This window comes from Condylura cristata, unplaced genomic scaffold (genome assembly GCF_000260355.1).
Source record: "Condylura cristata isolate star-nosed mole 26May11 unplaced genomic scaffold, ConCri1.0 scaffold00035, whole genome shotgun sequence".
Lineage (NCBI taxonomy): Eukaryota > Metazoa > Chordata > Mammalia > Eulipotyphla > Talpidae > Condylura > Condylura cristata.
In genome coordinates, this window is record NW_004567136.1 from 1216443 (window position 1) to 1229329 (window position 12887).

The 12887-nt window shown below is 43.8% G+C and overlaps 1 protein-coding gene across 1 annotated transcript in view; it reads right to left on the bottom strand.

The window, feature by feature from the left end:
* Nucleotides 1–136: 136 nt before the first annotated feature.
* Nucleotides 137–12887, bottom strand: part of RAB4A (RAB4A, member RAS oncogene family) — a 16731-nt gene continuing 3980 nt past the window's right edge. The window contains exons 2-6 of the mRNA XM_012732749.1: nt 12535–12597; nt 10984–11100; nt 9732–9827; nt 6145–6277; nt 137–3543 (exon numbers count right to left, since the gene is read on the bottom strand). Coding sequence (XP_012588203.1) covers nt 6162–6277; nt 9732–9827; nt 10984–11100; nt 12535–12547 — 342 coding nt within the window. The 5' untranslated portion in view covers nt 12548–12597 and the 3' untranslated portion in view covers nt 137–3543; nt 6145–6161. The remainder of the gene's footprint in view (nt 3544–6144; nt 6278–9731; nt 9828–10983; nt 11101–12534; nt 12598–12887) is intronic.

A 12887-nucleotide genomic window follows, 5' to 3' on the forward strand; every position in this document is an offset into this window, starting at 1 on the left:
CGACGACTTTCTAGAAAGGGGAATCGTGGTAGTATTATCCTGAAGGAACCACCTGACAAAGTGTCCTATTCCATGGGAAATGATTTGAGGATATCCCACCCAATCTGCAGAAATTCACATTTTACACTCATACACAGTCGGTCCTTAAACATTTAGTGATCAGAATTATTTCCAGGATATTTTGGAATATGAAATATTCCGAAATTTAGCAAGTTTGTTTCCCTTAATTCTGGTCTTCTTCAAAAGGAAATTTACACGCCACATTCACAAGTCAGAGAGAGGAGGTGTCCGGGACGTTTGTCTATTTCTGCTTCGGCTCCCGCAGAAGGCGAAGGACCGTCCTCTGACTGCGAGTGATGTGGCTCCATCACGCCTACTTGGTGAGCGTGCATCCAAGTGTGACGAAATGCATGCGTCAAAGTCAAATACATTCTTCGTAATGGCATGTACGCAGGCTGAGAGGGTTCGGATTTGGTCTACTTCATGGAAGGCTGGCTGTGGCGAAACTGAAACTGAACAGTCAGCCCCTGCGGCGGGATCTCTGCAGATGCCTGTGCTGGCGGGTGAGGACAGGCCGGCCCTGCTGGGGGTCTGACTCCCTCTCCGCCAGCGGATAGCGGTTCTGGTCCAAATGGCTGCGTGCCAGGAAATAACCACAGGAACACTGTATGAATGATGTACAGTCTGCTTTTTCAATGTTTTAGAAAATCAACCTTTTATAATTGCAAGATAAGAAAAAGCATAACCATTCCTGGCCTTGTATTTAAGAAATTTCCAGAGACAGTGATTATAAAAATTAAAGAGATGAACACTGGACTATTTTTGGGTGACATGACAGATGCTTTGGATGTTTTAAAATACTACAGCATAAAAGAAGTGGGTAAATGTAGATAAAACAAGATTGGCTCAATGTGGATGATTTTTGAAGCTGGATCTTACTGTGGCTTGCTGGGTGGTTTTCTCCATACTTGTGCATGTTTGAAAACTTCCTTAATAAGAACCTGAAAAGCCTATCAATGCTATTTTAAAAGAAACAAAACAAAACAAAAACAAAAACTCTGCTTCCAGTATTTTCTAGCAGTAAGCAGTAAAAGTCAGAGGGTGATGGGTAAGTTTACTCAGTCACTGTCTTTTTGTAACTGGCAGGCTGAGTGTTCTCAGATCAACTCCTCTAAAATTCTAGAAACAGGTCATCAAAGAAGCTAGCCCAATTGGGAGTGCCAAGCAAAATGGGAAACCAGCCCAAGTGGTCTGTAAATTGACAGGTAGGCATAGGTACATGAACAGAAAGTAAGACTCACTTTACAACTGGTACAAAACATGATTAAAAACTTACAGGTGTTTTAAAGTCTAATTTCCCTTTCAAAGAAAGAAGTGAATTTGATGGAATGAAGACCTACCTATGGTGTCACAGTATGAACAGCAAATCATTTAAGGTTCTGATTTGAGCATTGGAGAATGCTCACTGGCTAGGGATCAATGTTCTGAAAGATTCCTCAAAAATTCTTACTTCACTCACAGATATTGAGTTTTCAATAAAATCATTAAGGATCCCTAAATCCTGATGTTCTTATTTTCTTGTAAATCCTGGATTAGAAAAAAATAAATTACAGTCTCAAGTCTAAGTGGAGTTTAGAATCTTTCTAAGAAGACTGAAGAAATACTTTTCTAGAAATGTAAAGTAAGAGCATCAAGAAGACTTAAATTGTGGGCAACGTATGTATGATGCTTTTCCCTAGATTAACCTTGGAATAAGAAATATATTTGGTTTCTTCCCCAAGTTCCTAAACCCTTTGAATTTCCTAATACCAAATCAGCTCCCCTCTTCATTTTTTTCCCTAAAGGCCTTTTATTAAGAACCACTGTCCCCGGTTCTCTAGCAACTTTTACCAGCCAAAGGCAGGGACGGTATACCTGCGGTTTAATGAACAGTTTCACTTATAAGCCAAGTTGACAATTTGCTTCTTTTTAAATTTCTTGCTTTTGAACAAACCGATGTCACATGGACATATTCCTAGCCCAGGCAAGAAACTGCTCACAAATGAGCAGCTTGCAGAAGTATCATAAAGGAAACAGTAAATGAAACAATTCTTCCAGCAAGGCCCAAGAAGTAGTTTAGGTTGGGTATTTGCTTCATATTAGGATTTCTTAAAAGAAAATAAGGCATTATAAAAGCAAAATTAAAAGAGCTAAAAAGATATGTACTGATATCTGTATGTTTTTAAAATTACTTCCCAGAGTTTTTGCTGTTGATGAAAATAAAACAACAAAAAGCAGTAGGAACTTCTAACTAACTCAACAGTGATGAAATGTGCCAGTCAGTCTCAGTTGACAAGTCACAGTGCTAGCGCTTATAGATCAGATGGCCTTTCTGACCTTGCAGTCTTAAATGCTGTATTTCAACCTTAAGGAAAAAACTCTACACCTATTTTTTGCATTAACATTGTAAAATATTAGAACACATCTTTGTAATACAATATATATTATATTTCAACATACCTTATGGGAAGTAAAAATATGTCAACTTGATAATTGTGGTAAGGCATGTAAGTATTTGGCAAAAGCACTACAGAAATTGCCTAAGGAATGGTATCCCTTTAATATGAACTTGATTTAGTAGGTTTCCTTCAGATAAACACAAAACACAAAGACTTAAAAAGAGGCAGTGATACTGTAATGTTGAAACCCAGAAAAGCACAGTCGTAAACAACATGTTTTTGTAGCAGGGAGACCAGGTCAGCAAACTGGGAACAGACGAGTAACCCCAAGCGACTTGGTCTATTGCACTGACTGACAGTTGAGGGTAGAATCCGTTGCAGACTAAGTTTGGTTAAAGTGCGGAATCCTTAGTGTCTCAAACAGAGCAGGCGCCCTGCCTACACTTCCTGATGGATCTGGACAGAGATGCTTTAAAATCAACAGAGTGCTGGACAGTGTAATGTTCGTGGAAAGACTCAATTTTTCATTTTATTTTGCTTTGTGAGTTACCTACTGATCTACTACTTCAAGCGTGGCTCATGTCAACGCCTTGTGGACGGTGGGAAGCAGAGCTCAGTTGTACTGCCCTGGCTTGGATGCCAGTGTCTCTGAGCCTCAGTCATAAATAGAACTGACTGGCCTTGTAAGCAACGTTGATGAGCAGAGCACACCTCACAATGAACAAGTCTTGGTTCACATGATTAAAAAAAAAAAAAATCAGAGTGCGTTTAGTGCAAGTTCCATTGATCAAACATCAGATACCATGCTGCAGAGACCTGGGCTGGAATATGTACAGCGCAGAGCCAGGAGTTCAACCGAGGAGGAGAGGGAAAATATGGAACAGAAGTGTTTACATACATGTGTACATCTAGTGTGGCTGCCCACTGATTAGATTTATTATATGGTTTGCTGTGCCATATCTACTAATTCGTATAACAACCCAGGCTATTTTTTCCTTTTTTTTGCACAAAGATCTACTTCTGTATAAAGTAGAAAAAGATGGTGATAAAAAACTTCAGGTTCTTCAAGTTCCAACCATTGTGTCTCAAATACCATTGTATGAACCTAAAAAACATCAAGAACAATTTAGGAATTTGTGTAAGTATGAGAGAACAAACAAGTAGATCTAACAGTCCCAAAGGGAGTTAGTGAATGCACCCCACCTCTACTTAAGGCCACTTGATAATATTTATCACATACAAAGGCCACGTGAGCAAGAGAGGAAGCTTTCTCAAGTTAAAAAATCTCCCATGTGCAAATTTTATAAATAGGCATTTGATTTTGGCAACAGTCACCGAGACTTCAGTTAACGCAGGAATCGCTCCTCCCTGATGTAAAGGTAGGAGAATCTGTCTTCGTAATTCCCACAAACAACTGCTCTACCTTTCTCACCCAGCAAGCCCAGATGAATTTCCTAGAGAGTAAATTTCTTCAAACAAACCATCAAACTTTTTGTTTCTCTCTTTTTCTGCTTTCTTTCTGACTGAGTACTGCGATTAAATATGTAGTCGCTCCATTTCCATTCCTTCCCTGGCTTATTAGTCAAAAATCTTTGTTGTATCCTTTGAATGGTTGCTTTGGCATTTCGTTCTTATTAGGAGTTAATTTGTAGGGCAGTTCTAGGTTCAACAGCAAAATCGAGGGAAAGTACACAGATTTCCCATAGATGCCTGCCCACAGACATGCACAGCCTCCCCACCCCCAAATGAACATCCCCTGCGGGACATTTGCTATCCTGATGAGTCCACGACAAGCACATTGTAGCCCCCCAAAGCCCACCATCCACATCATGGTTCACTCCCGGTGCAGAACTGACTGTGGCTTCTGATCTGACGTGGATTTGTCACATGGTGTTAGAGGATTTTCACTGCCTGAAAGACACTGTTCAGCCTCTCCTTCACGACCATCCAGTCCCTGGTGACCACTGATCTTTCATTCTTGCCCTTGTCTTTCCTTTCTCAGGATGCCATATAGCTGGCACTGTCTGCTGTGGAGAAGCCTTTTCAGGTTGGCACTGAAGGTTCCTCCAGGGCTTTTTGTGGTTCCATAGCTCACTTCTTTCTAGTGCTGGGCAACAGCCCACAGTGGTCTGGGTATACCAGTCTGTCCTTGACCCTACCAAAGGACAACTTGGTTGCTTCCAAGTTTTGGCAACTAGAAACAAGGTTTCTATATGCATCCAAATAAAGGATGTTGTGTGGACATAAGTAAACAGCAAGTGGTGATGTCATGTAGTCAGGGCAGTTGCAGAAAGCGCTGGCTTCCAAAGGGGTTGGGCCACTTGGGTCCCCACCAGCAGCACCTGCCTGGACCCTTACTGCCCCCCTTTCTCACCAACATGTGGTTGTCAGTGCCAGAATTTTGGTTATTCTGACAGGTGTGCAGTGGGTCTCTTTGTCTTCATGATGACATGACCACCTTCCCACCCATTCTTTGTGATCAGTGCATCTCTCGTGAGGGGTCTGGTAAGGTCTTAGGCCTGTTTTTCTTCTTACTGAGTTCCAGGAGCTCTCTGCATGTTTTGGGTAACCGTCCTTTACGGGATGTGTTTTTTGGAAGTATTTCTCCTACTCGGTGATTTGTCGTCTCATTCTCTTGTCATTGTTTTACATGAGCAATGGTTTTAAAGTGTAATGAAGTCAGCTCATGAATTCTTTATTTCAGGGACTGTGCCTCTGGTGTGGTCACTGCTGTCCCAAGGCCATCTAGGTTTCCTCCTGTCTTACTCTGGGGAGTGCTTTACATTTTTTTTTTTAAAGATTTTATTTATTTATTCGTACAGAACTGGGTACAGGCCAGAGATGCGGAGGGTGAGAGGATTCACCAGAGACAGAGTGGGGAGCAGAACAGGCAGATCGACGAAGTACACTGCTGAGGGGAACAGCGGGCGGGTCAGGAGAGGTCTGCCACGCCATGTGGACACCTTCGGGGCAGGCGGGAATCAAACTCATGAGGGAGTGGCTTAAGCTTCTTTGTGCTGTGCTTTAAGCCTCTGCGCCACCAGGGAGGGCCCGTGCTTTCCATTTTACGTCTAGGCCTACGATTCTTTTGGGATGACTTTTTGTGACGAGGGTAAGGTATGTCTGGAGTCACTCTTTGTGGGTGTCAACTGTTCCAGAATCATTTGCTGAAGACTGTGTTCACGTCATTGTCTTACATGTGTTTCCTTGTCAAAGACCGTTGACCACACTGACCTGAGGCTACTCTGGGCTCTGTTCTGTTGAGTTATCTGCTTACTCTCTGAGCAGTCCACACTGTCTTGATTACTGTAGCTTCACAGTGTCTGCCAGTCTGGTGGTGTCTTTGACCCTCTTCTTATTTCGAAGTGTGCTCATTAATCTCCACTGCTTTGGATTTTCTAGTTATGGTTCTGTTACTGATTTTTACTTTAATCCTATTGTTATCTGGGAACCAAAAATATATGATTTCTAGTCTTTTAAATGTGTTAAGCTTAAAGCGTGCTCCATTTTCGTGAATGTTCCGCGAGCCTGAGAATGAATGTGATTTCTACTGTTGTTAGAAATACTGAACTTTAATTATGCAGCCCCCTCTCCCTCTCTTTTTAATAACTGTAGTTGCAAAAAAAGAATGACCACCTGTGTTAAGAATACGTGGCGCCTGGGCAGAGCACAGCGTGCTGGTCAAGCCCCACGAGGAGGCACCTACCTGTGTCTCCCGCTGCTCTAACAGCCGCACTCCTGAGCGCTGGGGGCCTGGGAGCGCCGCGGTGACCGGAGCTGTCGCAGTGCTGCATCTCCGTACTGAATGCCTGAGCCCATCCTCTCTGGGTCCAGCTCACCTAGGGGCCAAGCAAGCCTTCTTTTAAAAGCGGTTTCCATTTCTGTGATTCCCCACATATATTAAGTGAAAAAACAAAGTGCAGAACACTGGATTTATACCACCATTTTAAATCAAGAGGAAAAAATATGTACATATATGTTTGCCTGCACAGGCGGGAGACGATCTTTGGAAAGATCCATGAGGAACTGGTGGTGGCAGTGGCTGGCTCCGAGGAGTTCCAGGCATTGGAGGACAGGGCAGGGTGGCCACAGAGGGTGACTCTCCCGGTAGCCTGTTTTGTGCTTTTTCAATGTGGAGTTACGTGAGTATGTAAACAAAGATAAATTAATGTAAAATGAAGCTATAAAGACACCATAATTTTATTTGTCAGTTTGGTGAAAACCCAAACATGAAAACACACCCTAGGGGCATAGCGTTGCTTCAACAAGGGCTTTTTGATCACAAATTGCTGTAATGCTCACAGGAGAATCTGACAGTCTCTACCTAAATTCCACGTGTCTGTTCTTTGAGCCAACGGTTCCATTGGTGGAGATTTGTCCCCTACACACACGTGTGAGATGGTATGTAAAGGGTTATTTACTGCAATGTTGCTTGTGACAGCACAATGCTGGCAACAACCCAAATGTCCAGGCTAGCTGGTTAAGTAAATCATAACAACAAGCAATGGAATATACCACACATATATGTACATGCATGTATTTGTTCTTATTAATTTGGAGTAATCTGCAGGAATAGTAAGTACAAGAAATAAGATGCAGCAAAGTTTACAGTTTAACTTTTGTGTAAAAAAAGAAGGAGAAGGACATAATGGTTTTAAAATCGTATGAATGTATTATCTTTTTAGGATATTAAAATGAAAAAGAGGTGCTAAAGAATTTTCATTTCTAACTTTATATTTTGTACTGAGATGTAATTATGATTTTCAGGATCTCAGAAAAAATACGTCTTAAAAGTTTTGAGTTTTGAGTCAACTTACATCAGTTACACTCAGGGATGCAATGTTAAAGTAACAAAGTAATTAAAATAAAATGCCACGTTGAGCTTAAAAATACTAAATATCAAATGAATTTTAACTTTAAGCATCTTTAAAAGAATTTTTTAAAAAAGTTTTAGTAAAAATGTTTGTGTTTTCAAACTGAGAAAATACTCAAAGATGAGGTGTCTTTCTTTCTCTCGTTGAGACCAGCCACCTGGGTCCTTGACTGTCTCCCACCTCACCAGGCCCTACTTTCTGTCTTCTCCTCTCCCATCCTTTTCTCCTTTCCCCCCACCTCTCTTCCTACCACATCGTGTGCTTGAAAAAGATGACCAGTGACTTCCTCTTGCCCACCCCAATGGATATCTTCTAGCTCGGCTTTTGGCTTAAGAGGTTTTTCTCTGTTGCATTTGATAATGAACGAACTTGCTGACTGCTGTAGAATGCCCATTTCCCCTGGCTCTCTTCAGATACCCGACCATTTCCTTCTTTCTCTCTCTTGTGGGCTCCTCCTTCTCTGCTCACCCATCAGTCTCCAGGGATTTGCGTTTGATCCCTGCTCTTTGCCCTCTCAACTGCTCGCTAGCAGATTACATGGATTCCATAGTCTTAACTACTCCCATAAATTGATGGCTCTTGAATGTATGTTACCACCCCAGAATTCCAGACTGCAGAGCACACTCACCAAGCAGTGCCCTGCTGTTACTGCAAAGGGAACACATCCAATCCAGAATCATCTTTATTCCGTTTACCTGCTTCCCCTCTGGCTCAATGCCATCTCTTAACTGAGTTCCCCAGATATGACATCTTGGCATCTTTAACTCTTTCTTTTCTTGCTAACCCCATAACCCCAAAATCAAGTGGATGGCTCTACAATTTCGCCTGTGAATCATGATGTTGCCACCAAAATACTTCTCAGATGCATGTCTACTGCCACATCCTTTTGAAAGTCTTAGTCACCTTTTTCTTGGCATACTCAAAAGCCCAGTCATTGATACCCTGGCCTTGCTCTCTTTCAACATGAACTTGACATGGCCTCCTACATCCATGATTTAGCTCGAGTCACACCTGACCCCATCACTCACTGCTGACTGCCACGAATGGTGTCCTGCCCCTATGGTAGTGGTTTTCAATCCTGGATGAACACAGGATCAATCATCTGAGAGAGCTTTTGAAAATGAAGCCAAAGCTGTAGGTTAGCTCGTTTAATCCAGCATCTCCAGGGTGGGGCCTAAGTATTTAATTCTGTAAGTACCTCAGGTACAGCCAGGGTGGAAACTTAGGAACCCACAAGGTTAAGTTCTGTGATGAGATTCACTGGCCACGCTGCTGCTTCTAATTTCTCTGGCCGATGTCTGTAGAGTATCTTTCTGTTCTGGTAACTGTGACCTGCAGTCATTTTCTGCCAGTCTCAACTCAGGTTGTCTCCTCTGCTGATCTACCTTCCTCATCACCCCATGGCTGGCTCACTCTTCCTCTTATCTTGAAAGCCTGAGTCCAGTCATCACCTTCTCTCGGGAGCCCTCCCTGACACCATTTGCCACGGCCTGGCTGGACAGGCTCCCCTCTTCTCTGTGGCCCCAAGATCCTGCATTCCTCTCAATTATTATCTTGATAAGACCACTTTAACATCATTTCTTCATTGTCTCCCCCAAAAGACAAGTGACTCACTTTTAACTCAGCATCTCACAATGACTAGGCATTCAGATATTTGAATGAATCAGTTAAAAGGCAAGTGCCCACATATCATTTCAGTAATATCTAAATAAAAATTAACTTTATTTATTTAAAAATTAAAAAAAAAGATTTATTTATGCATACAGAACTGGGGTACAGTCCAGAGGTGTGTGTGGGTGAGAGGATTTCCCGGAGACAGAGTGGGGAGCAGAACAGGCAGATCTACTGAAATACACTGCTGAGGGGAGCAGCGGGCAGGTCAGGAGAGGTCTGCTGAGCCATATGGGTCACTTCCGGGGCTGGGGATCGAACTCGAGCTGTAGTGGCTGCAATAGCTTAATAGCTTAATAGTGCTGAGCTTTAACCCATGGTGCCACCAGGGAAGGCCCCAAAATTAATTGTTAATAAATAACAATTACACAGTACTTTCTCAGCTACCCAAATCAGGACTACTTTAAATTTATTTTTACTGAAGCAACAAATTTAATGATGAGATAGATTACTACTGAGATGTACTCAACTTCAGACATTCCCCAGGATGCCCAATATACTAGCACCAGGATCATGTGATGTACCCAGAAATTCCTATGTGCAGCATGACCTAAAATCCTTCATTAATGGGGCCATGGAGCCGTTATGAAAGAGGGTGGGCTTCCTCTCAGTCACACAGGCAGGACCATCAAACTCAAAGATGGAGAAAACCCTTTGACCAAATCACTGCTGGAAACATTAAGAAGTGAAGCTATCAAACTAGAAAGTAACATATTGAAGAAAATTCCATTTGTGGAAAGTCTTTTACCTGATTCAATTTTGTTAAGTATTTTTCTTGCACATTGTACAAAGGCTTCTTCTACATTCTCCCCTGTTAGTGCGCTTGTTTCCAAAAACATCAGTTCTAAAATTGACACAAAACAAAACATAAAGCCATATTTAGAGGACACTCATATTATTCAATTATCAATAGCCTGGTCAGTGATCTCTTAGAATGGCAGATACATGTTATTTCTTACATAAAACCATGCATTATGCCAATGCAAAACCAATAAATGTCAATATATTTTTTCAGATGTTGGAATTATATAACATTTTTGGACAAGTAATGAGTAGCTTGTGCTAGCACTAAGGTCTGCTGAAGAAACTCAGCAAACAGCAGTGGCTGGTCAGGAACCAGGCTGGCTGGATCCAGCTGTCAATATAAGTAGCCTTTCCTTCTCCAAATCATCTTCATGTCAACACCCACATACACCCACATACACATATGTATAAAACCCACATGCATTTACATATTGGCAGTGACCATAGTGCTAACTGTCATTCTGACTTGAGAGTCCAACCCATTCTCTTCTTGTCCCCAGGGCCTTGCCCATGGTCCTGGTGGCCGGCCTCAGCCTCCATAGGTGCTTGCCCCTCACTTGTAAAAATGAGGCTCATCTGAGTGACCCCTACACTCCTTCTGAGCACTAACATTCTACATTTTTGTATACATTTTGTATCTCTACTTTCCTTACAAATTCATAACAGCTTATGTTTTTCTCAATTTATTTTCTTAACAGAAAGTAAGCCCCAGAGTCCAAATGGTTATTAGGATATTTCAATTCGTGACTGGCTCTAAAAATACAAAGTACTAAAAATAACTGAATCCTTCTTTCATCATCTATATGCAAACATTAATTTTGTGTCACCTTCATGTATTCTACATGGAAGTGGACAAAAGCGTCAAAAGCATCAATACCCAAGTGACTTACGTTTAAAGTAAATAAAGCCAACTGCTGTACCTCTCAAGTTAAACCAAGACCACGAATAGCCACATATTCTGCATTACACAGTCATTAGCAAATATGAATGCATTTGCTTATACCATTATAATAACTTTGTGGACAGACAGTGAAAACATGCTAAATAAGTCTACAAAACTATATAGGAAAGACAGGAGTTGCACTTTTCTTCATACAGTTTGCTCTTAACACTCCAGTTAGTGTTTTAAATTCAAAGCAATAATGCCCCCAAGTCTGTGTTTGAGAAGCAGCAACAGGTAAAGAGAGGTCACTTGCCATTTTCTTGAGCAAACCTGGAGGCTTCTAGGAAAGTGACTTCCCGGTCAGCATCCAGGTCCTTCTTGTTCCCGCAGAGGATGATCACGATGTTCTGACTCGCTAGCATTCTGGCATCTGTTAACCAATTAGTAAGCGCATTGTAGGTTTCTCGGCTGTGTAATATAAGATTGCGAAAATAATACATGTATTTTATAAAACCAGCAACTCATTCCAGTCACTCACACTACTCACACTGCTTTTTAAACATGTCAGGGGAGCGCCAGCGACCTCGAAGGTGACCCAGATACCTTGGACACCGGCGTGGTCCCAGTGCACACCTCGGGCTTGGCTTCGTTTTGTTCCCAGAGAAATGAAACAGCAAGTCAGACACTTTGTTGCTTGCTGTTTCCCAGATGGGGTGCAAAAGGAAACCAACTCCTGCGCTTGTTTTAAAGACTTCTGAGTGCTCAGCAAGTGCGGCAGGAGAGGGCCTCCCGATGACTTGCCCGAAGTGCACCTGCCACGCGTGGTGCCCAGTCATGGGGACTTACTGCCTTGACCCTCTCGAAGGACTCGTGACTCAGCCTCGCTAACTCCTCCCTTTGCCATGAGAAACCTGAGGCCCAGCGACGTTCCCCAAGGTCACCCAAACTGAGACAGGTCTGTGGACACAGGCCAGCTCTCAGGCTGCCCTCTCCGGCCTCCTGTGTCCAGGGACCGTGCACACTGTGGGAGCTGGGGTCTTCCATGGCAGTGAGCTGAGCCTGGCGGCCCCTGGGAAATCTGGCGGCTGCCCACCTTCCAGGGTACCCCCTGGCATCCGGCCCTGGACCCACACTAGGTGGGTGTCAGGGCAGCAGGCCCTGTCACAGGACAGTTTCTACCAAAGGGGGCCCCATCCTACCCTATTGCACAGATTTTAGGTGGTGCTAAATGAACCCCAACACTGATGGGATTTCTGCTACGACAGGAATGTTCTACCATTGGCACTGCCCAGTATGGCAGCCACCGGCCACAAATGGCTACGAGTACTTAAAAGGTGGTGAGACCAAGGGACAGAACTTTTAATGTAATTGCGACATGTGGGTGACAGGTTACACACCAGGATTCAGAGCCCCGTGATGGGCCGGGAGTTTTTTACTGACCAACGGAACCGCCCAGTAACCTCAGGAATAGTCCATGGTCACTGGGTCTCCAAGTAACAGGCGGGGAGGCCGCCGTGGAGAGAGAGCACACGCCGAGGACACCACTCCGTGGGTCACCCCAAACTGCGATCTGAACCCCAGTGGTAGGAGCCCAGGCTGTGCGCTCCACCTTGACCAACATGGTTAACTCTAGACATTTACACCTGTGAGCCGCGTGTCAAAGCATCACGTTCAGCACAATAATCAGCGGGGACGCTTCGACAAGCATTTCTTGACACGGTAAGGCAGCTGGTTCTAAGGCCTCTAAGCCCCACGTGGACAGGGCGAGGGGCTTCCTGATCCCCAGACCCACCACCCACCACGCACCCGGACAGGCGGGCTCGTGCGCAGGGCGGGTGGCTCTTTCGCGGGGCGTGTGTATTACCTGGTGATGTCATAGACCAGGAGGGCGCCGGCTGCTCCTCGGTAGTAGCTTCTCGTCACAGACCTGCAAGAGTCATCACACCGCCTTTACTTTCAGACATCCTGACCTGGTCGGCCGAGCGCCACCTTCCCGGACAAAAGTGCCCTTTTTGCTTTGCAAACCACAACACAGGGATGGACAGACATTTCTTTAAAAGACATGACTCAAATATACATGGATGACGAGTATGTCTGAGGGGCGATGACGGGGAGCTGGGATGTCAGGTTGAGCAAGCAGAGGACGCTCTCAAAGGCACGGGAAGCTCTGTCCTAAGCACCCAGCTTTCTATTCTGCTTCCCGGGGTCCCCCCCCCC